Raw genomic sequence first — 25,775 nt, 5'->3', positions numbered from 1 at the left:
TGTGGGGGAATAAAAGGCAACAAGTCTTACAGGAACGCACTAAACCAACCCCAAATTCAGGTCCCGACTTTTAAAAAATATATATATTTTTTATTGATTTCAGAGAGTAAGGGAGAGGGTGAGAGAGATAGAAACATCAATGGAGATTGAGCCCACAACCCAGACATGTGCCCTAACCAGGAATTGAACCATGATCGCCTGGTTCATAGGTCGATGCTCAACCATGGAGCCACACCGGCTGGGCAGGTCCAGACATTTTCCAGAAGCTGTGGGCCCACAATGAGACAGGTGGGCCGAGCGCTCCCAGCCCTTGCAGGAGCACCAGTGTGGTTAGCGGGGAAGGGATGTGAAGACTCAGTCATAATGGGTCTGAGCCCCAAACCGTTCTCTGAGAAGACTGCTCATGCCAGAGAGCGTTCACGGAACGAGGTGTTCGATAGAACAATGAAATTCTCAACTAAAGCCTTTTCGTTTCCAGCGACTGCATTTTGTACTTCTACTGTAGCTGAGGGAGGTTGGCCATGTGGTTAGAAAGGGCTCTTTATTTTGTGGTGGGGTAGAGAGGGGAGACTTTACATCCCAGTGCCTGGTCTAGGGACCGCGGTGCCTCTCCTCCCTTGGACCCTTCCAGAGGCGTGTGCTTGTAGAAGCTGCATCAGGTCCAGAGCCTGTGTTAGTCGCTGCGTTCCTGGCTGTCCCACTTTGACTGACCTGTTTTCTGGCCCATCTGTGGCCTTGGCAGTATCCCTGCCTTCCTGCCTCAGATCTGCCAGCACCATAAATTAGGGAGTCGCATGGGAGGTGAGGCTCCAGGGATGTCACGCTCATCCGTCTCTTCTAAACTCCATTTTCCCCTAAGTCACGTGGCCGCTGTTTCTGTAGTTGGTGAACTAGGTAGTGGCAGCCCATGCGTGAGTAGATTCCAACCAGATGATTCCTCATTTCAAGACAGTGGCTTAGTAAGTAAATACTTCAATACCACGTTGCGCTTCCCTAGCAGGAATTTAAATTTCCAAAACAAACCCACCTCAGGTGTTTGTACGATGGTTATAGTGGGGCTAAAATAGGTACACTTGCCTATTTTTAAATTGCAACCATAATTTGGTTTGATTTCCACCTGAACATGGGAATGGACCTTCAGTTTGGGTTGGTAAATGTGTTTTTTGTTTATTTGGTTTTTTTGTTTTTGTTGTTATTTATTTTTTAGCTGTAAGACAGAGAAAGGTAAATGGATGCTTGCAAAATTCATCTTTTAAGTTATACTTTTTAAAAATATATATTTTATTGATTTTTTACAGAGAGGAAGGGAGAGGGATAGAGAGCTAGAAACATCGATGAGAGAGAAACATCGATCAGCTGCCTCCTGCACACCCCACACTGGGGATGTGCCCGCAACCAAGGTACATGCCCTTGACCGGAATTGAACCCGGGACCTTTCAGTCCGCAGGCCAACGCTCTACCCACTGAGCCAAACCGGTTTCGGCAAGTTATACTTTTAAAAAAGGATAGGAAAAACATTGTTGAGAGCTGTCATTTACTAAAAATATATAAAGGAATTAAATAAGCAGCTTCAGAGTCTAATACACTTTTCTGCTGGAAGCAGGCTGTGAAAATTGTGTTTGTGGGAATCTTTGCAGGATGTGATTACAAGACTGAAAGGGGAGCACACATCAGGGAAGGACCTCCGCAGCACTCGACAACCATTTTCTTTATTTCTAAGCAGTGCTCTGTGGGTGGGACACCTCATCTTCTTATTTTTCTCTTGTGAATTCCTCACAGTCAGAGGATTGCCAGATAAATATATCACCAAGGAGAAAATGTGTCCTCACAGAATGTTGTAAAACAAAAGAGAATGAAAGCATTGAGAGCCCTTTCCCTCGACCTGCATGTATGATCCTCCAAACCCCGGCAGAGCCCACAGATGCATCACATCCCCAGGCCCTGCTTCGGCCCCCTGAGGCCATTCCACCTGTGACTTGGGACACACACATCTATAATTCCTAGATTTAAATTTGGATTGAAACTAGGCATTCTAGTTTTTATTTTTGTCGTAGAAGATAATAACAAACACAGTAGGAAAAATCACCCACAACCCCTCTGCTCTAATAAACCAAGTATATTCTTCTTTTTAATGTCATTTGTAATTCTTGTAGCTACATACTACTACATCAGTTAGTTGGTAATCAGGCCATTCTGTATACTTGGCAGGGAGTTAGAGTAGCAATTTCTAATTTTTTTGCGACTGTAATGCTCTCTTGACATTGGCTAGCTGTGCTCACAGGCCTGTCCCTTTAACTCCCCTCTTCCTTACATTATAGACATAAGCAGTAACACTTTTTTTTGAGGTGAATATACAGACAATAAAATGCCCTCGCTTTAGATGGACAGTTCAGTGAGTCTGATAAATGTCTACACCCTGTGACTAGCTCACAATCAAGATGTAGAATCTTTCTACCACCCCAAAGGATTCCTTCGTGTCCTTCCTCAGCCAGTCCCCAACCCCAGCTCCAGGACTGCTGATGTGCTTTCTGTCACTATAGACTAGTTTGCCTTTTCTAGAATTTCACATATGTGGAATTATACAGTAATAACTTCAGTTTTTATTTGAGACTAGAGGCCTGGTGCACGAAATTCGTGCACGGGGTGTGTGTGTGTGTGTGTGTGTGTCCCTCAGCCCAGCCTGCACCCTCTCCAATCTAGGACCCCTTGAGGAATGTCCGACTGCCCGTTTAGGCCCGATCCCAGTAGGATCGCCTGCCTCCCTTCCTGATTGCCCCTAACCGCTTCTGCCTGCCAGCCTGATCACCCCCTAACCACTCCCCTGCCAGCCTGATTGATGCCTAACTGCTGCCCTGCCAGCCTGTTTGCCCCTAACTGCCCTCCCCTACAGGCCTGATCACCCCCAACTGCCCTCCCTTGCAGGCCTGGTCCCTCCCAACTGCCCTCCTCTGCTGGCCTGATCACCCACAACTGGCCTCCCTTGCAGGCCTGGTCCCTCCCAACTGCTCTCCCCTGCTGGCCATCTTGTGGTGGCCATCTTGTGTGTTGGAGTGATGGTCAATTTGCATATCACTCTTTTATTAGATAGGATACTTTAAGGTCTTAAAAAAGTGCTACAATTATTCATCTAGAATTTTTCCAAAATGCTTAATCTGCTAGCCCAGTGCTCAAAATTCCAACTTTCATTTTAAGTGACTCTTTAGAGTGTGAGGATGAGAAGAGTCCATTTGCTGTTTGTCTCTCTTCACATTTTCTTATTATTATCTTTAATATTTTTATTTACCTAGAGACTAGAGATGTGTTTTCTATTAATTTAGTTTGGGGAATAGAAGAATGCCAGAACATCCCCTGTTTTATTGGCTTTCTGTCTTGGTCCAGGTTTGGAGTCAGAATAGGGGGTGAAAAGTCCTTTGAATTCTGTCCTGCAGATCCCTTTCCTTTCTTTGCTGTAACAATAAGACCGGCTCATACCTTCAAGTTGGCAATAATTAAGAGATCTGACAACACTGAGTGTTGGTGAGGGTCTGGAGCATCCAGTTTTCTTACACATTATCTAGTCTAATTCAAGGTGCTCCTTCCTATGACCCAACAGGTCGGCCTTCAGGGTAAGCCCCCCCAACTCACAGACAGACACAAAGAAGCATGTGAGACTGCCCACATTATCACTGTCTGGAAACATTTTGAATGTCCATCAACAGTTATCAACAGTGATAAATTATAGACTATCCGTACAATGAAACTTTATAGAGCTGTTAGAAGGAGTTACGGTCTGGCCGGCATGGCTCAGTAGTTAAGCGTCAGCCTATGAACCAGAAGGTCACAGTTTGATTCCTGGTCAGGGCATATGTCATGGTTGTGGGATCGATCCCCAGTGGGGGGGGATCTTTTTTTTTTTTTTTTTTTTAAGTTATACACTTCAGTGTAGGTGAATCTCACTGATATAATGTTGGGCGAAAAAGGCAAACTATAATATACATGTAACTTGATATTTTTATAAAATATAGAGCAACGAAAATGAATTCTGTATATTGTTTAAAGATAGATACGTATGTAGTAGTGTATCAAGAGACGAGTGAGAATAGACACTAAACTTGGGATAGTGCTCCCTCTGGAGGGTAGGGGGTAGAGTGATGGAGTAGAGGGAGGAAGGGGAGGAACACACAGGACTTCAGTACCTAGTGTTTGATTTCTTTTTAAAAAATATTTTTATTGATTTTAGAAAAAGGAAGAGGGAGAGAGAGAGAGAAACATCACTGTGTGAGAGAGAAACATTGATTAGCTGCCTCCTGCAAATGAGCCCACAACCTGGGCATGTGCCCTGATCAGGAATTGAACCAGCAACCTTTTGGTGCATGGGACGACACTCAAAACAACCGAGCCACACCAGCCAGGGCTAATATTTGATTTGATTTCTTAAGCAAAGATTATATATATATAGTGTGTGTGTGTGTGTGTGTGTTTATTACATTATTATATAGGTATCATCTGTAGGAAGGAGGAAAATAGTATTGTGTTATTTGGGGCAACGATTGTAGACCATGTCAGCAATCATATTCTATAAAGGGCCAGATGGTAAATATTTCAGGCTTTGCAGGCTATACCATTTCCACAGAAGAAAGCTACTCAACTGCCATTGTAGCATGAAAGCAGCCGTAGATGCTATGTCAACAAATGAGTGTGGCTGTGCTCCAATAAAACTTGACTTACAAACATCAGGCATGGGCCCAATTTGGCTGCTCTAGACCAGTGGTTCTTAAAAGTTTTTCCTCCTGGCTCCTTCCCCAGTGACCCATATCATATTTTCATCTCTAACTGTTCATCACAGTTGACCAAGAGATTCAAAAATCTGGGAGGAATTGTATTCCAAGGGAGGTCCTAGGTGACCTTTGTGAATTTTTGATTCACAAAACTGCAGCTCTGATCTTTATGACTGTCACCAAGCTACTCATAAGAGCCTACAGCTGGGTTTTTCTGGCCTTTCTTTTTCATCTCTTCGTTAACAAAACTTACATTTTCAATCTTGAATTCTATAAAACCAGCTTTTATTGGGCTTTTGCAAAATATTTTTGGACGTTGTACCCAGATGGTTTCCAAATTAAGAAAGAATGTGGAGCCCTGGCTGGCTTGGCTCAGTAGATAGAGTGTTGGCCTGTGGACTGAAGGGTCCCAGGTTCGATTCCGGCCAAGGGCACATGCCTGGGTTGTGGGCTCGATCCCCAGTAGTGGGTGTGCAGGAGGTAGCCAATCAATGATTCTCTCTTATCATTGATGTTTCTTCTCTCTCCTTCTCTCTTCCTCTCTGAAATCAATATATTTTTTTAAAAAAAAGAAAAGAAAGAATGTAGGAAGGAAAAACATGGTTAACTGTGAGGCAAGGTATTGGAAAGGTTAGTTAGCTTGAGTGGGGGTATCATTTCACAACATGTGCCTTTTATCAAAACATCCCATTGCACACTTTATTTTTTTATTTATTGATTTTTTTTTTTTGAGAGGGGTAGGGGGAGAGCGAGGCAATGTAGGTGAATTTCACTGATATAATGTTGGGTGAAAAAGGCAGACTATAATATACATGTAACTTGATATTTTTATAAAATTTAGAACAACGAAAATGAATTCTGTATATTGTTTAAAGATAGATAACTTTAACTTTTGTTGTTCCACTTATTTATGCATTCATTGGTTGCTTCTTGTGTGTGTCCTGATTGGAGATTGAACCCTCAAGGTTGCTTTATGGGCACTCTCCTCTAACCAACTGAGCTACCCGGCCAGGCCTCCTATTGTACACTTTAAATATATGCAATGTTTATTTGTCAAGCATCCCTCAATAAAGCTGGGGAGTTATGTGAAAGGCACCTTAGAAGGGTTTAGAAAGCAAAGCCGCCTCCCCTGACAGGACTGTGCCTTTCTTCCCAGGACGATTACATGGAAGCCCTGGCCCGGCTGCACCTCACAGTGACCAGGGCCTACAAAGTGAACACTGACATCAACTTCGAGGTGTTTATTCATAAAGTGGATGGTCTGTCCGATGACCACAAAATTGAAACCCAAAGAGATATTCATCAGAGGGCAAACGATGACCTCGCAGATGCTGGATTAGAAAAAATTCACCTCAGGTGAGAACAGAAATCCCTCAGGGATCCCTGTAATGGACAGAAAAAGCAGATTTGGGGTCCAAAGTCACCACAAGTGGTCCACCCTATTTTGTACTGTGGACATTGGAATGGTATTTGGGTAAAACAAGCTTTCCATGTGCTAATTCTAATCTTGGGGGTTTAAAAATAATAATTTCTTTTTTTAAATAAGTGGTCAAAGCTAAGATTCCTTCTCTTTTTGAGAAACACATAACATAAAACCCATGAACATAATCCAGGAGGTAAATGGAAGCTGAAGTTTACAGTTCTTGATAAATATTAGAGTATCTAACTCTGATGATGATTCAAGTAGAAATACAGAGGAAAACCACTTCATCATTTTTTTTGTGGGGTGCTCCATGTATCATTGATTTCACAAGTTGGAAAATGAAAAACGTAGGTACTTCAGTATGAATAACGTCACTGTTACTAGCCCATGAGGTGTGTGTGTATAGATGACCTGGTGTGCATTCTCTTGCAGAATATAAGGAAGCTGGTATGGACACAGACAGTGCTTTTTTTTTTAAATATGGAATGCTTCACAAACTTGCGTGTCATCCTTGCGCAGGGACATGCTAATCTTCTCAGTATTGTTCCAATTTTAGTGTATGTGCCGCTGAAGTGAGCACTACAATGCATTTTTAAGCTTTCCGCTCCAGCCAGTCAGCAGATGAGAACGGACACAGTTCTTGTTTTTTGGGTGGTGGGAGGAAATGGCCCGTTAAGACATGTTCAGTTTTTACCAGGGCTGTTTCAAATTCTGAATGTGTGTGTAAGGAGTGTAGACACAGAAGGCAAGTACTGGTGTTATGACAGAGCGTAAGCAGTCTATTCTCCAGTCAAGGGGAAAATGTGATGAAATATTGTTTCCTCTTTCAGCTTTTATCTGACAAGCATATATGACCATTCAATATTTGAAGCTTTTAGCAAAGTGGTTCAGAAACTGATTCCACAACTCCCCACCCTGGAGAACTTGCTAAACATCTTTATCTCTGTAAGTAAATAATATCATCCTGTGAGCGTCATTTGCAGAATTTAAGAATAACATTGCAAGAGTGAAAACGATCTTATTTCTGTTTACTCTTACAGCAGCATTTCAAAGTCACCAAAGTTTGTACTTTTGGAGGTTGATCCAGAAATTGTTTTAGGCCCTTTAAATTTTAACTCCCAAAATGGATGCCTGTACTTTACTGATATAATTGGAGTGTGTATTCAAATTGTAGGCAATCATTCAATGTTAGTAGAGCCTTACCAGAAGTAGAGGGTATAAAAATTGGTTTGGCGATAAGATATAAACTGTTAACACTGAATGAGTCCTATAAACCACCAGCTCTCGTCCAACTCTGCGGAGTAGCATTAAGGCAGACCTGTTGGTTTGTACTCACATGAATTCTCACCGCACAGTTTGGAATTTGCATGTTTAGATTTCTTAAATTTATTTTTTAATTTAAAATCAGTATAATTAGTGTTTTTACTTGGCCAACACTCAGTTTGTTTGCCTACAGAAAGTAATTTGTGATAATTAATTCCACTTTTCATTTCCTATGCAAGCCCATAATAAAGAAGTATATGACAATGAGGTTTAAATTGTAATAACATGGAACAACCTAAAATTATAATAACTTAATTTTTGCTTGTTTATTTTTTACATAGAGGATGGCATATAGTTTTATAGAACCATGACCTGGTTTGAAATCAGCTGTTGCTTTAAGTCAGCATCTTCTTTTTGTTTCAGAATTCTGGAATTGAAAAGGCTTTTCTATTTGATGTGGTCAGTAAAATTTATATTGCAACTGATAGCACCCCAGTAGATATGCAAACCTATGAGCTCTGCTGTGATATGATTGATGTGGTGATTGACATCTCTTGTATTTATGGGTAAGTAAGGCATTCTTAAAGGCTAAAAATCAAGCCATACTTCTCTTTCAGAACCTTTGAGACATTTTGCATTTACTTATTTGATTTTAATAGTTTGGTTTTAAACGACTGAGATCTGTAAATAAATATACCATTTGGCATGCAATAATAATAACAAATAATTATTGAGTAAATTCCTGGCATTATGCTAATAATCTCATTGCATATGTTATATCATTTAATTCTCCTCTACTCCATGAGGCAGGAATTACTACCCCCACTTTAAAGATGGGAAAACTGAGGTTTACACTGGTTATGTTTCTAATCTTTGCTCAATAAGGGCTGGAACTAGAATTTGAACTTCAGCCTAACTGATTCCTGGGGTTTCTCTACTGAAAATCTGTCATCATACTATAATGTCTTATATACTTGGGAGAGACTAATAGGATCATTGAACTCTAAATATCTCATGTTAACAACAGTTCTATTATCTTCTTCATTATTGGAGATTACTGGGTTGTTGTTTTTAAAATATACTTTTATTTTTATTATTCAGTTACAGTTGACATTACATATTAGAGTTTCAGGTGGTTAGCATAGTGGTTAGACATTTACGTAACTTACAAAATGATCCCTTCAACAATATTCTTTTTGATTAATTTTTATTGTGGGCAGCAGGGAATTTTAAAACTAAGCAAACAGCACTGCCTGTTTACTATTAAGGTCTTACATTCTTAGAAAATAGTGTTTTACACTTAAAATCAGAAAGTAAACAAGGAGTGGGGAAAGTTGATTGTGTTACCAGACATAGAAACAATTCCACGTAATTATAAATTTGCGGAATGGGTGTCATCCAGAGTGAATGGGTATGAACTAGTTTGTTTATCTTACTAAGATATCAAGTTGTCTGGTTATGTTAGATTTATGTCTTCATCCAATCATTGATTACTGGAAGCTTTTTGTTCCTCTTCCTCTTTACTCACTGTGACCTGCTTTATATAGCCTCCTCTTCCGTGACAGTCTCAGTCTCGCCGTTTCTCTCTTCCACTGTCTGAAAATCCTTTGCCAACTCAGTTTAGATTCTCTGTTAACTCTGTTACACATTCTAGTACACATGCAAACACAGTGCCTTCTGTTGTGAAAACGGGAAAGTGAATCTTCACAGGACTGGAGTGAGAAAGAAATAATTAGGTTTTACCTGGTAAACCCTGGATAAATGTAGCTGCTATCATCATCATCATCATCATCATCATCATCATCATCAAACACTGCCATTCGGCTTTAGAAATAGGCCATATTTCCTAAGATTATTTCCCTACAGTAGTCTGTTATTTTTAAACTGTAAAGTGAATGACCTTGAAATAGCCATGGAAGCTGAATGTACCGTGATTACAGTCCAAATTGCTGTGGTAATCAAATACAATGAACAACACAACTAATCTGGCTCATATTTAACGATATTCATAATCATGATTGAGCCATAAGGTAATTAGACGTAAGTAGTTAGTAGTTCTTGTAAATGATGTTGATCAGAGTTACCTTTACCCAGCTGAAACAAACATGGGCAGGGTTGGGAGGAGGAGGGAGCTGGATCCTGCCATCACATTGTTTTCCTGTGTGGAGTGCAGTGTTCCTGAGAACCTCCCAGGTTCAGTGAGAACCAGTCTTGGTCACAAATGGCCCTGTGGTTTTCCTCAGACGTTCGCTGGCCAGGCAAGGAGCCAGCTAAGAGGGGGAGGGCTAGCAATGTGTGCGGCCGCCCAGGAAGCAGACAGCCCAGGAGGCAGGCAGCCCAGGAGGCAGGCTCCCAGCCAGTTCCCAGCTGCTCCCTGGAGACCAGCAGGGGTTAGAAGCAGGTGACCTGGTGCCTCAGTCCGATGCTCAGGAATCTCAGCTGAGCCTCTGCTAAGGCTGGTCAGCTCTGCACACACACACACACACACACACACACACACACACACACACGTTAAAACACAAAGCCATCCTCATGTGTTTTTATGGCTTTGTAGGTGGAGATATGAATAGTAGAAAATAGTTGCAGTCGTAAAAACTCACCAGTTTCTACTTGTAATATTTTTGGTCTTCCTTTGTTTTTCCAATTTGTGTGATGTTTACTTTTTCTGAATGTGAATGTAATATGAAAATATGTAAAACTATAAAGAATAACATTAAAATAGCCATAATCTTATCACCTAGAAACAATCACATTTTTATATATTTTATTCTTATTTTTGTGTAATTTTTAGGATAATGCGACCACTTTGTATATTTAACATTATATCCTGCTTTTTTCACTTAACATTATCACTTAAGAATGTTCTTAGGTAACAAAAACACTATTTAGTGTCTATATAGCATAGTATTATATTTACTTGGAAATTTTAAATGCAGTTTTCTTCATTGGTTACAATTTTTAAATGTTTCAGTTGATTCTCAGAACATCACAAGCAAGAAATTCAGTTTAGAAAAACAGTAACTAAAAGTAGTACAAAGGAAGTTAAGAATTCTGTTAAGCATCTTTAACATTTGAGATTTAACACTTCTTAACATTTTTCATTACTATTCTGATAGGTTATAGTGAGTTGCATCCTTTTATAAAAAACTAACTTCTACAACTTACTTTTAAGTAGCCATGTGCCAGTTTAAAAGACTCTCAAAACTAAACACCTACATTTCCTTTAAAATACTCTCCTTAAAATACTCTACAGCCTGGCCTTCATGGCTCAGTGGTTGAGCATCATCTAGAGGTCACAGTTCGATTCCCAGTCAGGGCACATGCTTGGGTTGCAGATTCGATCCTCCTGCACCCATGTGCAGGAGGCGGCTGATCAATGATTCTCTCTCATCCGAGATAGATGTTTCTATCTCTCTTCCTCTCCCTTCCTCTCTGAAATCAATAAAAATATATTTAAAATAAATAAGATACCCTACAATTCAGGCAATTTTATGTAATCTGGTTAGTCACCCTCCGCCCTTGTGATATTTATAAGATTAAAGGCATTAACTCTAAAATTAGTCAGATGAGTTTGAGGTCCTGGCTATACCCCCATCATCAGCTTTGACCAAGTTATCTTATTTTCCCAACCTCACCTCAGTTCCTCAGCACCGAGGATTCCTGTGCCACACAATATAATGCATGGTAAGAACCAAGAACGGTGCCCATCACAGAATACATGTTTAGTAAATGCTGGCTCTTACTATGCAAAATGATAAGGATTAGCAGCAGCTGAATTATTATGCTTATCTATCTATAATAATAAAAGCATAATATGTTAATTAACCAGGTGACCTTCTGGATGAAGCCCGGGCTGCGAGGGTCGAGGGTCGAGGCAGCCACCACGGTTGCTTTGGGGGGCTGCGAGGGCCGAGCCCCTTGCACGAATTTCGTGCATCGGACCTCTAGTGTATTAATAAGGCTTATTTAGCACAATTACAATTAAATCAGATTTCTGGTCAAGTATTTATAAGTTTGGGAAGCAAAAATAAATCAGAAAATGTATGCATGGTTTCCACATAAGGGGAAGAGGTACAGGGAAGCGCCCCTTTGCCTGTGAGGAAAGGATGCATAATTCTTTGATTACATCAGTGTCTTGGAGGGTCCAGTTTCAATCATTAAGGCTGTGGGGATTCAGAACTAGTCATCCTAACATATGTCTCCGTGGTATGCAGATTGTTTTTTGAGCTAAAGGCAACTTTAGCCTTGGGTTCAAGAGAAATTTCTGCCCCTCCCTTAACTACCTAGAAGAACTTGAATTAGGGGCTTTGCATATAATAAGAGACTATCAGTGATAAGCTTTTTTTTTTTTTTTAATATATATTTTTATTGATTTTAGAGAGGAAGGGAGATGGATAGAGAGATGAGAGAGAATCATTGATTAGCTGCCTCCTGCACACCCCCTACTGGGGATCGAGCCGGCAACCCAGGCATATGCTCTTGGCCGGAATCAAACCTGGGACCTTTCAGTCCGAAGGCCAACGCTCTATCCACTGAGCCAAACTGGCTAAGGCAGTGAAAACCTTCTTAACCCACCTATATGGCAGGGCAAACTTTTATGTATTAAACATCTGTTCTTATCATCCTGTACTGACCCTTTGAAGCCCCCAGTTACCTCATCCTTAGCTCAGATGTCGTATATTCCCAGATCTCCCCTTTCTATCTCTGAACCTCTCCTGCATGTGGGGTCTCTGATTCTCTCATGTATGCAGGGTTCCCATACTATGTAGATATTAAATTTTATTATTTTCTCTTGCTCATCTGTCTCATGTTTATTAGACCAGTCAGAAGAACCTTGAGGATAGAGGAAAATGTATTTTTTCCCTGACAAAGTCATAATAATAATAGCAGTTAACATTCATTATGCATATTACATGGACTCAGCACAGTGCTCAGTGCTATATATGTATTATTTCATTATATTAGGAAGCTTTGAAGTAATTACTGTTAGTATACAGATGAGGAAATTGAGGCTCAAAGACGTTACTTAACTTGCTCATAGTAAGTAAGCTGGGATACAAAACCCAAGTCATCTGTGTCTGTGTCCAAGTGAAATAAGCCAGTCAGAGAAAGACAAGTACCATATGATTTCACTCAATGTGGAATCTAATGAACAAAATAAACTTAACAAAACAGAAACAGACTCATAGATAGAGAACAGACTGACAGCTGTCAGAGGGGAGGGGAGTTGCAGGGCTGGGTGAAAAGGTGTAGGGATTAAGCAAAATTAAACAAAGCAGGCCCTGGCTGAGTTGGCTCAATGGATAGAGCGTCTGCCTGCAGACTGAAAGGTCCCAGGTTCAATTCTGGTCAAGGGCACATGCCTGGGTTGCAGGCTTGATCCCCAGTAGGGAGCGTGCAGGAGGCAGCCGGTCAGTGATTCTCTCCCATCATTGATGTTTCTATCTCTCTCTCCCCTCACCCTTCCTCTCTAAAATCAATAAAGATATATTTTAAAAAAATAAAACAAAACAGAAAACACCACTCATAGATACAGACAACAGATTACCAGTGGGAAAGAAGGTTGGGGGAAGGAAGAAGAGGGTATAAAGGTGCTAAATGGTGATGGAAGGTGACTTGACTTGGGGTGGTGAACACACAATATTATATACAGGTGGTATATTACAGAATGCTACACCTGAAATCTATATAATTTTATTAACAAATGTCACCCCAATAAATTCAATGAAAAAAAAAAAAAATAGACCGATCTATTTATTTAACTTTTTATTTTAAAAAGATTTCAAACCTACAGAAAATGTGCAAGGATAGTACAATGAATTCCTATATACCCTTCATTGGGATTCACCGTTTTTATCAATTTGCCCTATTTGCTCTCTCCCTCTTTTTCTATTCCATATTGTTTGTTTATTTTTTCCTGAACTATTCGGGAGTAAGTTGCAGACATCGTGGTTCTTTGATCCTCGTTACTTGAGCATCTCTCTTAAGAACAAGGACATTCTTTTTTTTTTTTAATATATTGATTTTTTTACAGAGAGGAAGGGAGAGGGATAGAGAGTTAGAAACATCGATGAGAGAGAAACATCGATCAGCTGCCTCCTGCACACCTCCTACTGGGGATGTGCCCGCAACCAAGGTACATGCCCTTGACTGGAATCGAACCTGGGACCTTTCAGTCTGTAGGCCGATGCTCTGTCCAAACCAGTCAGGGCAAGAACAAGGACATTCTTTACAGCACCACGGTTGACTGATCCAAGTAAACATATTTAGCATGGCTACTTCACTCGATTATCTAATATACAGTCCATATTCAGATTTTACCAGTGGTCCCACTTCTACCTTTTCCCCTGCAATTCAGCATCTAATTCAGCATTTGGCTGTCATGTGTCTTTAGGCTTCTTTCATGTGGAACAGTTCTTCAGTCCTTCTTGGTCTTTCATCAGACCATGCCTTTGACAGCCTGGTTATTTGATCAGGAGAAAATGAGAAACGCTGGAGGGCCACAGAGGGGAGAAGAACTAACGCCCGCCCGTCCCTCACCTGTGTTCCTCAGGTGTCTGGGGAGTCGCCCAGCTGCCACAGCAGCCACTCCTTGTGTCAGTAGGAAAGTGGCTGTCATACACTGTGCATTCTTGTGATGGTGTGTTTCTGAGAGTGATCTTCAGCTGAAAGGTCTGAATCATTAGGCTAGTTGTTTTAATATGTTTAAAGAAGTAAATCATTCTGTGTTAAAGCTGGTTTTTGTTGTCAGGTTACAGTTTATAGTTCTTTCTCGATGGTCAAATACGTTTTGGTTTCTGTTCCCCATTTAGTCTCAAAGAAGACGGAGCAGGAACCCCCTATGACAAGGAATCAACAGCCATTATAAAGCTGAATAATACCACAGTTCTTTATTTAAAAGAGGTGACAAAGTTCCTGGCTCTTGTTTGCTTTGTCAGAGAGGAAAGCTTTGAAAGAAAAGGTAATTTTGTGTGTGTGATTTAAATGAAGCGTTTCCATTCAGACTGATCCTGTCTTTACTGCCTGTTGAATGTGGATGGGGAGCAGCGTGCCTCTGGAAGTGGGCAGGCTTGAGTCACAGGCCCCCTTGATCAGTCAGCTTTGGGGATCCGTGACCAGCCTGCCCTCTAGTGAAAGCTGCTGTGAGGTGGAAGTGGGAGCAACCATCCACCCTGGGGCCTCAGCTTTCCTGCGGGTGCAGCTAGCTGGGGTGCTGCCAGCCTGTAAAGTTTCTGACCGGGGGAGGCCCCCAGGGCAGAGATCGTGACTTGAGCTTGTGTTTCTCTGTCATGGTGTCTAGATAAATACCCTCTTGGGCCACACCTCTAGAAGGTTTTAGGGACATGTGACCACTTGTGCTCCCATGTGGAGGAGGGGACTCATATAACATTGAAGCTAGACGGTATTTAGCTTGTGTTCAGCCTCTGTATAGTCTTTAGTCCTCAAACCACAGGGATGGCACCATGATTCTGAAAACGGAAGACATGAATACACTTAATAATATCCCCAGATATCTTTTAGTTTTATTTTAAAACCAAAGCAATTAACCTCATAAAAATACTCATTTTCCCCCTTGCTACCTAACCTGTGTAATAGCACCTTACTGCTGCTGCTATGAATTTTTGCAACTAGGATATGATTTACCAATGTGTTGGGTAAAAATATTCCCAACAAAGTGGCAATAGTAACATTGACTGAAAAAGCCTTTTTTCTTTATAGAGCAATACATGTTTATTATAAAAATGCTTAGAAAATTTAGGAATGTATAACAAAAACAAAATAAAACCACTCAATTTCACCATCTAGAGCTAAATCCCATGCTAAATTTCTGAAATGTGCTTTTTTTCTCCTCTCCTTCCTCCCTTCCTCCCTCTCATCTTCCCTTCTTCTCTTCCTTCATCTCTTCTGTGCTTCCATCCAACAAAGTGGGGCCAGGTGACTGTCTATGTAGTTTTATATCCTGTTTTCAAGTTCATTGAGCATGAAAACATAATTTAGATATTTTTAAATTATAAAAGCAATAGATTCACTTAGAAAATTTATAAATAACAAATAAGCAAAAAAGAAATATTACTGATAAACTTCTCACTCAGATACTCAATATTTTCTGTATAACTTTCCAGCTTTTTTCATATATATCTAGTATCTTTATATATGAGATTGTATAATACATACTACTTTATAACCTTCACTTAAATTATTATAGACATCTTCCCAATTTACTAAATCTTTTTTCCACATCGTTTTTAGATTTTCATGTTATAAATAATCTACGATGACCCTCTTTGCACTAAATATTTTTGTACATCTTTGGTTGTCTCCTCAGGAAAAACTTTCAATGAATGGAATTACTTAGATCAAAGGCTAGGCATGTTTTGGTGGCTGCTAATGCATCATTACCAAAATGTCCTTTAGAAAGACTTTATGGGTTTATGCTACTAAGAGAATATGAGCATGTCAATTTTGCTGTAGTTTCAATATTGGGTATTAGCATTAAAAATTTATAATTGAGCCTCAGCCACTTTGGATCAGTGGATAGAGCGTTGCTCTGTGGACTGAAGGGTCCCGGGTTCGATTCTGGTCAAGGGCATGTACCTCAGTTACAGGTTGCAGGCTCAGTCCCTGGCCCTAGTTGGGGCACGTGCAGGAGGCAACCAATCGATGTTTCTCTCTCTCTCTATCTCTCCCCCTTCCTTCCGCTCTCTCTCTAAAAATCAATGGAAAAATATCCTCGGATGAGGATTAACAGCAACAAAAAATGATAATCGAGCCCTGGCCAGTGTGGCTCAGTTGATTGGGTGTTTGATTCCCAGTCAGGGCACATACCCAGGTTGCAGCTCTATTTCCGGTAATGGGCATACAGGAGGCGGCCAATCGATGTTCTACTCTCACACTGATATTTCTCTCTTTTCCCTTCCTCTCTCTCTAAAAATCAATAAACTATTTTAAAAATTTATTATTGAAAACTGGTATGTCATTTAAACTTACATTTCCTTGCTTCTTACCGAAGTTATGCATGTATTTTTTCTCATGTTTACCTACTATTGCCAACCAAATTGCCTTTTGTGTCCTTGGCCTGTAAAATTTTTAATTAAATGGTGTTAATCTTTTACTTTTTATTTTCATCTTGCTGAAAGTAAGATTATATAATAAATCCATGGAATTTTGAAGATAGATAGGACCATACTTTGTTTCACTCTCTCAGTTACAGATGATTTTACCCAGACCCAGGACATAAGTGACTTTTCCCCTATATAAGGTCATACCATCAGTGTATGGCAGTCAGGCCTAACGATTCCTGGGGTTCTCCCTATGTGGAATCAGTGTTGTATATTGTGTTTAAAACTATTATATGTATATTTTCTTGGGTAAAGATACTTCCAGAATTCATATCTGATGATTAATATTTCATGTTGATTTTGGAAGCCAATAAAAGTAATACAAATAGTACAACTACAGCCCCCAAACCATCTAGGATGGTGGCAGTTTCTAAAAGAAATAATTTTGAACCAATTTTGGATTTCCAAAAAACTTCTAAAAACTGTACGTAGTTTACATATACTCCTCATCCAGTTTCCCCAAATGTTAACATCTTATATACTATAGCACAGTTTTCAAAACTAGGGAATTGACATCAGTAAAATGCTATCAATGAAACTACAGACCTTCTGCAGAGTTCACCAGTTTTTCCAAAAATACCTGTTTTCTGTTTCAGGATCCAATATTGATTTAGTTGCTATTTCTCCTGGTCTCCTCCTATCTGTGACAGTTTGTCTTTCATGATCTTGACACTTTTGAAGAGTTCTGATCAATTATTTTGTAGAATGTCCCTCAAATTGGGTTTGCCTGAGATTTTCACACAGTTAGAATGAGATATTGCATTTGGGTAAAAACACCACACGGGCCTGGCCAACGTGGCTCAGAGTTGAATGTTGACCCATGAACCAGGGGTCACGGTTCCATTCCCAGTCAGGGCACATGCCTTGGTTTCGGGCTCTTGATCCCCAGTGGCGGTGGTGGAGGAGGCAGCCAATTGATGATTCTCTCTCATCGTTGATGTTTCTATCTCTCTCTCCCTCTCCCTTCCTCTCTGAAATCAATAAATGTATAGTTAAAAAACACACAGAAATGATGTGTGTCTTTCTCTGTGCATCATATCAAGTGTTTGATGATGTTTGTATGTCTTGTTGCTGGTGACACTGAAGTTGACTTAGCTAAGGTGGTGTCTGCCAGTTTTTCCACTGGAAATACCCTACCTGTCCCTTTGTCATTAATATATGCTTTCAAACTATGCAAATCCTGTTTCTTCTCACACTCTTGCCCACTAATTATAACCTTCATTTATGCTTGTGGAAGTAAATTTAAGCAGGAGTTCATCATGTAGATCTTTTACTAAGTTACCTAGGTGGGATCATCACTGTGGATAGGCAGACTTTGTAGAACTTACTAAACTAAATAGAAACGTAGGTGTTAGTTCATGTCATAACTAAGAAATGTAAATACATAGGCAGACTAGGTGTAACCCCATCATGTTAAACTTGCATGTTTTTTTAGGGTGGCCAACCATCTCTATTTGTCTGGGATCAAGAGGGTTCGTGGAACAGTAGACCTCCAGTGAAACTGGGCAACCCAGATGAGGTGGTCATCTTATCTATTAGACAGCTGTCTTTAAAAGGAACTTAGGCTTTAAATGCACGGAGTAGTTGGATTTACTTTGTTACTTGAATTTCGTATTGCTGAGTCCTGTTGCTGCTGAAATCAGCACTTGGTGATTAGCTTTTCTCCACGTTTGTCTTCATCTGCGTTTTCATTAATGATCCCTGTGACTGCTTCGGCAGAGGAGATAGAATTGAAAGCAGATGCGGGGCTCTCCGCCCTAGATGCACATGATAGGCACCTTGGGATGGGGGGCAGTTAAAAAATACGGACATCTGGGTCCTCCTCCATGTAATTAGAATAGAATTCCTGGGAGGGGGGCCTGGGGTTTGTTAATATTTTTGAACTTCTTTGGGTGTTTTTAATGCCGAGCTAGGGTGAGAACCACTGAACCAGAGAAGGGTGTGAGACCATCCTACAACTGTGTACGTTGGTGAAGGTAGTCCTTATTCTGTTCATGTCTCTCTTGTATTTTCAATGAAAGTGTTGAAATAAGTAGCAAACTCCTTTTCTGAGTGTTTACTTCCTTTAAAAACCTCAGTTGTGAATTTTTACCATTTTACTTTTAAAACTCCAAATGCAGCAAGATTACTGTTTTTAAAATTTTGCGCATTTAAAAATGTGCAAAGATGGCTAAGTTAAGATTTGTCGAAAACTATCAATAGGATGTCTCTGCAGTTTCCCATGTTGAGTATTTGATTCACTCATCCCATTGAAGCAGTCAAGCTAAGCTTTCTTCCTAAGGCAGTTAGTTGCACATATGATAGAGAATTGTAAGGTTGTTCTAACATCTCATTTCCAAATTCCCACTAAGTAACATCACTTCTTTGCGCTTTGTTTCTCATTTCTGCCTTATTCTGCTGTTTCTTACTTCTGCCTTACTGCCTTGTTGTTGTTGTTGGTTTTTTAAAACTGGATGCGTGGCCACTGCAGAAGCAGCAGAGGGCGCTGCTCCGAAGGTTTCCTGCTCTGGAAGCTGAGGTGGTGGTTCCTCCAGTTCACTCGCAGTTGTATAACTAGTTTGAAGAGTTTCAGTCCTTGGCTGGAATCTCAATTCTTTCTTTGGGTTTCTGGAAGCATCACCTGAGTGGATGGAAATAATGGTTAGGCTAGTTGTTTTAATAAGTTAAAGGTAGTAAATAGGACCAACTGCCTATCTTAATTAGTGTAAACATAAGCCACAACACTAATAAACTAGCGGTGATGCTGAAAAAATACACTTAAGACTTTGCATTCTCTTTTATTCTATTTTTGTACTACTAATTAATTTCTGAAAATACAGTAAGATTCTAGCCTACTATTTTTCCATTAAAAAAATCTTTATTGTTGAGAGTATTATTCGTTTTAAATTTACATGCTATTGAAGAACTGAGAGTGTCATTGGTTGTTGAATTCTTGAGCTTGAGTTGACCTGAGGTGACTGCTATCACTCTACTAGTAAAACCAGGGACTGTGCTTTCCCCAGGACTTATGACCATAGTTTAAATATAATACACATCCAGTAAATATTGATAGATTACTTGATTGATTCCGTGGCTTTGTTATCTCAGCCACACTCCAAGTCAGGGTCTCCCTCCACATAGAGTCAATTTAATAATGCCTTTTAGGGAAAAGTAATAAGTATTTTATTTAAGATATAACTTTATTGTGAAAAACCTTTAATTCTGAAAGGTCAAAAAAATGTGTTCACTTGGCTTTTCAAATGTTTTGGGTCACAGACACCTTTGAAAATGTGGTATATACTCTGGAAACTTTTCTTAGTGAAAAATACGCATTCACAAGATCTTGCCTGCGATTCCTGAGGACCAGATGCAGACTTCCCCGTGCAGTCTTTGGATCTGATGTTAAGGCCGCTTCTCTACTGCCCCCTACTGGTTAATCCTCGTCATGGTCGACATGAAAAGGTGGATATTCTTTCTTTCTATGTGACATTTCTAACTATTTTTTGTTTTCTTCTCCAGGGCTTATTGACTATAATTTTCATTGCTTCCGGAAGGCCATCCATGAAGTTTTTGAGGTGAGAATGAAAGTGGTGAAATCGAGAAAGGCTCAGAATCAACTGCAGAAGAAAGAAGGAACCACCCCCAACGGGACCCCTAGAGTGCTGCTGTAGGTGAGGTTTCAGGAACAGCTTTTGAAATCAGACCTTTCATTGAGGCTGCCGCACGGTGTTGCACGAAAGAAAGAGGAAGAAGGAGATTGGGACACGTGACATAAATTTGTTGTAAAAAAAAAAAAAAATCCCGTGACCCTCTTGATCTTTTCTTTTTTAAATAAAGCAAGCACTTTGAAGCAAAAACTTGTATACTAATAATGAAGTTGAATCCACTGTAATTTCATGACATAAATGTACACTTTTATGGTCTGTAGTCAGAAAAATCCTGTGTGAGAACTGCCAGGAACTGTATATATTTTGCACTTTTTCATTGAACTGAACTTTGATAAAAAAACAACTTTTCTAAGCTTTTTCTGTACTTGGTGTGAAGGACATGCATACTGCAGTTCTTAGCTATGGCAATCAGAAATGAATCAAAAAAGTAATGCATTGGCAATGACTTTTTATAAACTTGGGAATCTTTGCTACCAGTTGTTGAGGAAAAAAAATCATTTTTCAGTGGAGATGGTACAGATTGGGGCAGCAAGCTGTAGGAGCAATAAGAACTGTCCCTTGTTTATAACTAATATAAACAGGAATTTTGATGAATAATATTAGCACCAAACTTACCTAAAACTTTCTATAGCTGTGGCAGTGCTTCCCTACTCAACAGTTTTCACAAAGCTCTTTACCTCAACACACATCTCTATAATCATTTTATACAGAGCGGTGGGTTTTTGTTTTTGTTTTTGTTTTTTGCTGTATTACTGTTCTTTAGTACCTTTGGGACCAGATTTCCAAAATGGTGCCGATCACTGGAGACAAATAGGAATGTCATTGAATTGCAGGGACTCTGGAGGCTTTTTGTACCTGCCACCCAGGCTAGAGTAACATCAGAGGACACGTGGTTTCCCAAATATAGGTGATTGACAACTGCAGATATAAAAATAGATATACAATTCTGTATGTTTGGCCCCTGTGAAATGGGCCTGTTATTGTGCAACATTTGAAATGTTTATTTAGGACCAGCTTTTTTTATCGCTCCATGATCACAGAGAATGTCTTAGATCTCTACCATAGAGTTGACTCCTGTTGGGCACATTGGTCACCTCTGAGGAATGTTCTCATTTGTGACAGTACACCTTATAGACTCTGCCTGTTCCTATCTTATGGCTGAACTAGAGCTCAGCTTGCCAGCAGTATGCCTGCACAGCCGAAAAGCCCTCAAAGATCAGTGGGAAGGGGCTGGCCAGAGGAGACATTACAGTTAGCTATGTATTTGTTTCTGTGAAATTCTCTCACTTATGTTTACTTTAGACTAATAGCAAGTTAAGAGGTTCCTAACCCCCCACCCCCAAACCATTCCAAGTAGATAATTCTAGATCCATCCCAAGGGTTGGTGCCTAAGGCATGCTTGTGGGTATTAGAAGATAATATTCTTTTCTTTTAGCAGAGGCTCGTAGGGATATCAAAGCTGCTCCTAGCAAAATGTACCAAGTTCCTAGAGCAACTTGTCCTTTAAATTATCCCACTTCTACCTGTGACTTCTTTCTATCCTCTCTCCTTCCTCTCCTCAAGCTACCTGTTCTTTGAGGCTGGTAGCTGCCGTTTAAAATGGTAGCTGTTTGGGTTTAAGGTTTGAGCCCTCCCAAGAGGCTGTGCATTTTGGAAGAAAACTTCTAAAAATCATGAAGGAGCACCAACTCCCTTCCTCATAATTTTTGCCCAGAAACCTGGCTGAATAGTATCCTGGGGTTCTAAGGAAGTTTTTTTCTCTAATTTCCAGACCTATATCCTGTTGGACCTTAGCCAACAGGCCTGGTATACTATAGGTGGGTTATTCTTATAAATCTAATTCTCTCATATTTTTATAATGTTTCTTTTTTGAGTAAACAACAAAGAATTGCTTTTCTAATGTGACTTTATCCTCAAGATAGAGACATTTGCCTATCTGATAAATCATACATTACTTAGGTATATACGTATATTATTGTAACCAAGAGGAGCTTCCATTTTTGAGCTGGGTATATGATGTTTTTTTTAAAAAATAGGTTTTTATTGATTTTTAGGGAGAGAGGAAGGGAAAGGGATAGAGAGATGGAAACATCGATAAGAGAAACATCATCGATCAGCTGCCTCCTGCATGCTCCTTACTGTGGATCGAGCCAGCAACCCGGACATGTGCCCTGACCGGGAATTGAACCGGTGACCTCTTGGTTCATGGGTTGACATTCAACCACTGAGCCACACTGGTCAAGCTATGATGTTTTTTTGTTGTTAAAATGTGCCTTAAGAGCCTATTACTTCAAGAGCAAATGATTCTTTGGGGGAAAGGCAAAATTAATGCTATGGCATAAGGACCCAAGTTCATGGTACTAAGTGCACTCTTTGATTCATCACACACTAATATATAGATGACTGCCTCAAACCTGTAAGCATGGCAATGACCTCTTATTTAAAGAGAGATGTAGGAGTTATGTCTAAGCGTTCAATTTTTGAAGTCTGTGCTATTGAAATTACAAAATCTCTCAATTCCTTTTGCATTTTTATTGATTTCAGAGAGGAAGGGAGAGGGAAAGAGAGATAGAAATATCAATGATGAGAGAGAATCATTGACAGGCTGCCTCCTGCATGCCCCCTACTGGGGGTCAAGCCCGCAACCTAGGCATGTGCCCTTGGCCAGAATTGAACCTGGGGCCCTTCAGTCCGAAGGCTGATGCTCTATCCACTGAGCCAAACCGGCTAGGGCTTGCATTTTATTTTTGATATGGGACTTAGCTTACTGTGATGTCTATGGCCACATTTAGGTCACAAATCCAATGCTATAAATACAAAGCCCCAACACATGGCTACAGTGACTGCTCTGGAACATTTTTGCTCATTTTCAAAGGTTGACAACTTGACCTATAGGTTTCTAGGGCAGTTAGAACTTCTATGTGGAGGTGAGACTCTGTGAATTACCTAGCATTTTTGCTTATTTCCAGTTATGCAGATTAGTGTGAATGACCAGGGTAGAGTGTTTTTGAAGGAATATAAGTAAAAAACTGTTGACATTCATGGACAGTGTTATTTTGTGAACATAATATATTTTGGACCCTTAAATATTAGATGACTAAAAACACAGCAATATTGTTATATACGGGTTATATGCTGTTTGAAATGTACTCCAGAAAAACCGCCAACTGTCTTGATTATTAAAGTATGGTATGCATTCAACTTATATGGACTGAGTGTAATTTATAATCAAATATAGTATTAAGTTTTACTTTAAGGGATAATCATTTATAACCATTGTTAAATCATTGCCTTCACAAATGTTAACTGCCAGTTTAAAAGTTTGTGTCATATACTCATGATATGCTAAGCTCTCATTTTATTTTAAGCATATTCATAACTAATCTTTCAGGGAACAGAATGGTCTCTTTGGTGAAAAGGAAGTATGGTCTTTCATATTTATGAGGTGGTTTACCATACATGTATATTACTGCTCTCTTGGCCTTGTTTGTGGAAATGAGGATAAATCACTCTATGTATATTGGATTTGTACTTTTGTTTTTATTATTTTAAACCCTCTTATCTCTTTATATTTTTGATTACAATTTGCCTGTTCAGACGATAGATCTATTATTTCAGTAAACTTCAGATATTCATTCTGCTACTCTGGCTCTGATCCCTAGATCTCCGGAAATTCTCTTCCTAACAGTGCACCTTATCGCTCCTTACTTGCTTAAGATGCCCATCTTTGTAGAATATTGTTTTTTTATTTCAATAAATGATTTAGCAAGTAAGATTCCACTTTTTAATGACTTGTACAGATCCCCTAAGAGTTCTTAGAGCTTACATTAGATGTTATATCTTATATATGAAATCCTGTTTCTGATGGAAAACCTGATCTGAAATAATTATTTCCAAGAATTTTAAATCAGTAGTGATGTTGAGTTTAGGAGGAAGAAAACATTGTCCTTAACAGAATTATTTAATAATACTAGATATTGAGTACACACAGTATACCAAATGCTGCTCTTATGTGTGTTTATGTAACTTATTCTCACAAACCCAAGAGGTAGGTACTATTATCACTCCTATTTTACAGATGAGGTAAACTGAGTCCAAAGAGATGAAATAATTTGGTCAAGATCATATTACTAGTAAGACACAGGTCTGGAGTTGGACTCAAGAGTCCACTCTCTCAGCTATTCCTCTAAGCAGCCTTATCAAATGTCCCCTTAAATGCCCTCCTTTCACCAATATGAAAAGGGGGACTTGACGTGTAGGATTTACAGTTTGGGTTTGTGAAGGCTGAGGTGCTGAGATATGTAAAATACCTTTCCTTACAGGAGAATCAATAGGACCAGTCTTCTAAATGTGCTTCACTCAGAGAAGAAAGTCAACAAATACCATGTTAGTTTCCTCCCTAATCCAGTTAGTAACTAGTGCCCAAAATAATATTAACAGAGTATTTAAATATCAGAAGAAAATTTAAATACATTTTACAGCCATTTGTTTTCTAAGAAAATCAAGAGAGAATAAGCTGTTGATCTCAGCTGTACTCAGCCTTTGCTTTGAGTTTTTAATATATGTAACAATAACCTAGAAAATAAAGTACTTATCCGGATTAAAATTCAAAAAGATACATTTCGATCCTAATCCTTCAGACCTATATTTAAAATTGCTATTAGCATGCTTCTGCTGGACTCTTCTGTAAGAGGACCTCAGATCTAACGTCCAGAATTGAGCTGGCCTCTTTCTTGCTAAATCTGTGATGCGTGACTATCCTCCCCTGAGTCCCTGCTAGAAACGCATTCCTCTGTCTTGACTTTCCTTCCTGCTCACCTCCTCCACTCAATCATACTTCTTTCAGTTCAGCCGTACAAACCTCCATTGCATCTCTTCTCTCCATCTCTTCTGCCACTATCCTGTTTAGACCACCATCACCTCTTATTTGGATCTCAATAGCCTCTCAACAGTGTCACTCTGCCTCACCCACCCATCCATTCCATTCTCTATACAAGATACAGAATGACCTTTCTAAACCACCACAATTCTGACCATATCGCTTGCTTACATGAGCATGCAAATTAACCCAAACCAAGATGGCTACAGCCACAGAGAGCAAGGTTTCCTAGGTAACAGAGGAAGCCAGCTTTCTGCCAGCCATTGCAGGCCTAAGCCTCCACTCAAGCTACAGTTTCAATTACAGAAGGTAAACAAATTCAAACAAATGGAGCTTGAGAGAGCAGGCCAGGGTTGCCGCCGGCAAGAGGGGAAGCAAAGCTTTCCGCATACCCTGGCCAGGCCCACCCGCTAAGGCAACAAAGTTTCAATATAACCCCAACACAAATGGCTTTGGGCCTCGGAGGGAGCCCCAGGCTTGGCTCTGCTCCAGGCTACAAAGTTTCAATTGTAGAAGAAAATAAATTCCAGATACCAAGGCCTCTGCTTGCATTGCCAGGGGGCATGGCCTGCCTGCAAACCACCAAGGCCCCTCGCTCAGGCCGCCCCATGCCCCAAGGGAACCCCACCCTGATCAGGGACACCCTTCAGGGCCAGCCAAAGTCCTTAATAAAGGGTGTAAGACCCT

At 40.0% G+C, this 25,775-nt stretch overlaps 1 protein-coding gene and 1 non-coding gene across 2 annotated transcripts in view; one reads left to right on the top strand and one right to left on the bottom strand.

The window, feature by feature from the left end:
* RRAGD (Ras related GTP binding D) overlaps window positions 1-23,926 on the top strand; it is a 38,449-nt gene extending 14,523 nt beyond the window's left edge. Inside the window, exons 3-7 of the mRNA XM_008149122.3 lie at window positions 5,914-6,113; window positions 7,011-7,125; window positions 7,867-8,009; window positions 14,256-14,404; window positions 20,061-23,926. Of these exons, the coding sequence (XP_008147344.2) occupies window positions 5,914-6,113; window positions 7,011-7,125; window positions 7,867-8,009; window positions 14,256-14,404; window positions 20,061-20,212 (759 nt within the window). The 3' untranslated portion in view covers window positions 20,213-23,926. The remainder of the gene's footprint in view (window positions 1-5,913; window positions 6,114-7,010; window positions 7,126-7,866; window positions 8,010-14,255; window positions 14,405-20,060) is intronic.
* Window positions 6,655-6,760, bottom strand: LOC114231238 (U6 spliceosomal RNA). Its single transcript, XR_003617202.2, has one exon. It is a non-coding gene; the product is annotated as a U6 spliceosomal RNA (small nuclear RNA).
* Window positions 23,927-25,775: the final 1,849 nt, after the last annotated feature.

The sequence above is a fragment of the Eptesicus fuscus genome, chromosome 10 (assembly GCF_027574615.1).
Source record: "Eptesicus fuscus isolate TK198812 chromosome 10, DD_ASM_mEF_20220401, whole genome shotgun sequence".
Classification (NCBI taxonomy): Eukaryota; Metazoa; Chordata; class Mammalia; order Chiroptera; family Vespertilionidae; genus Eptesicus; species Eptesicus fuscus.
The sequence above is the reverse complement of the archived record's forward strand: the minus strand, read 5'-3'. Positions and strand labels throughout refer to the sequence as shown.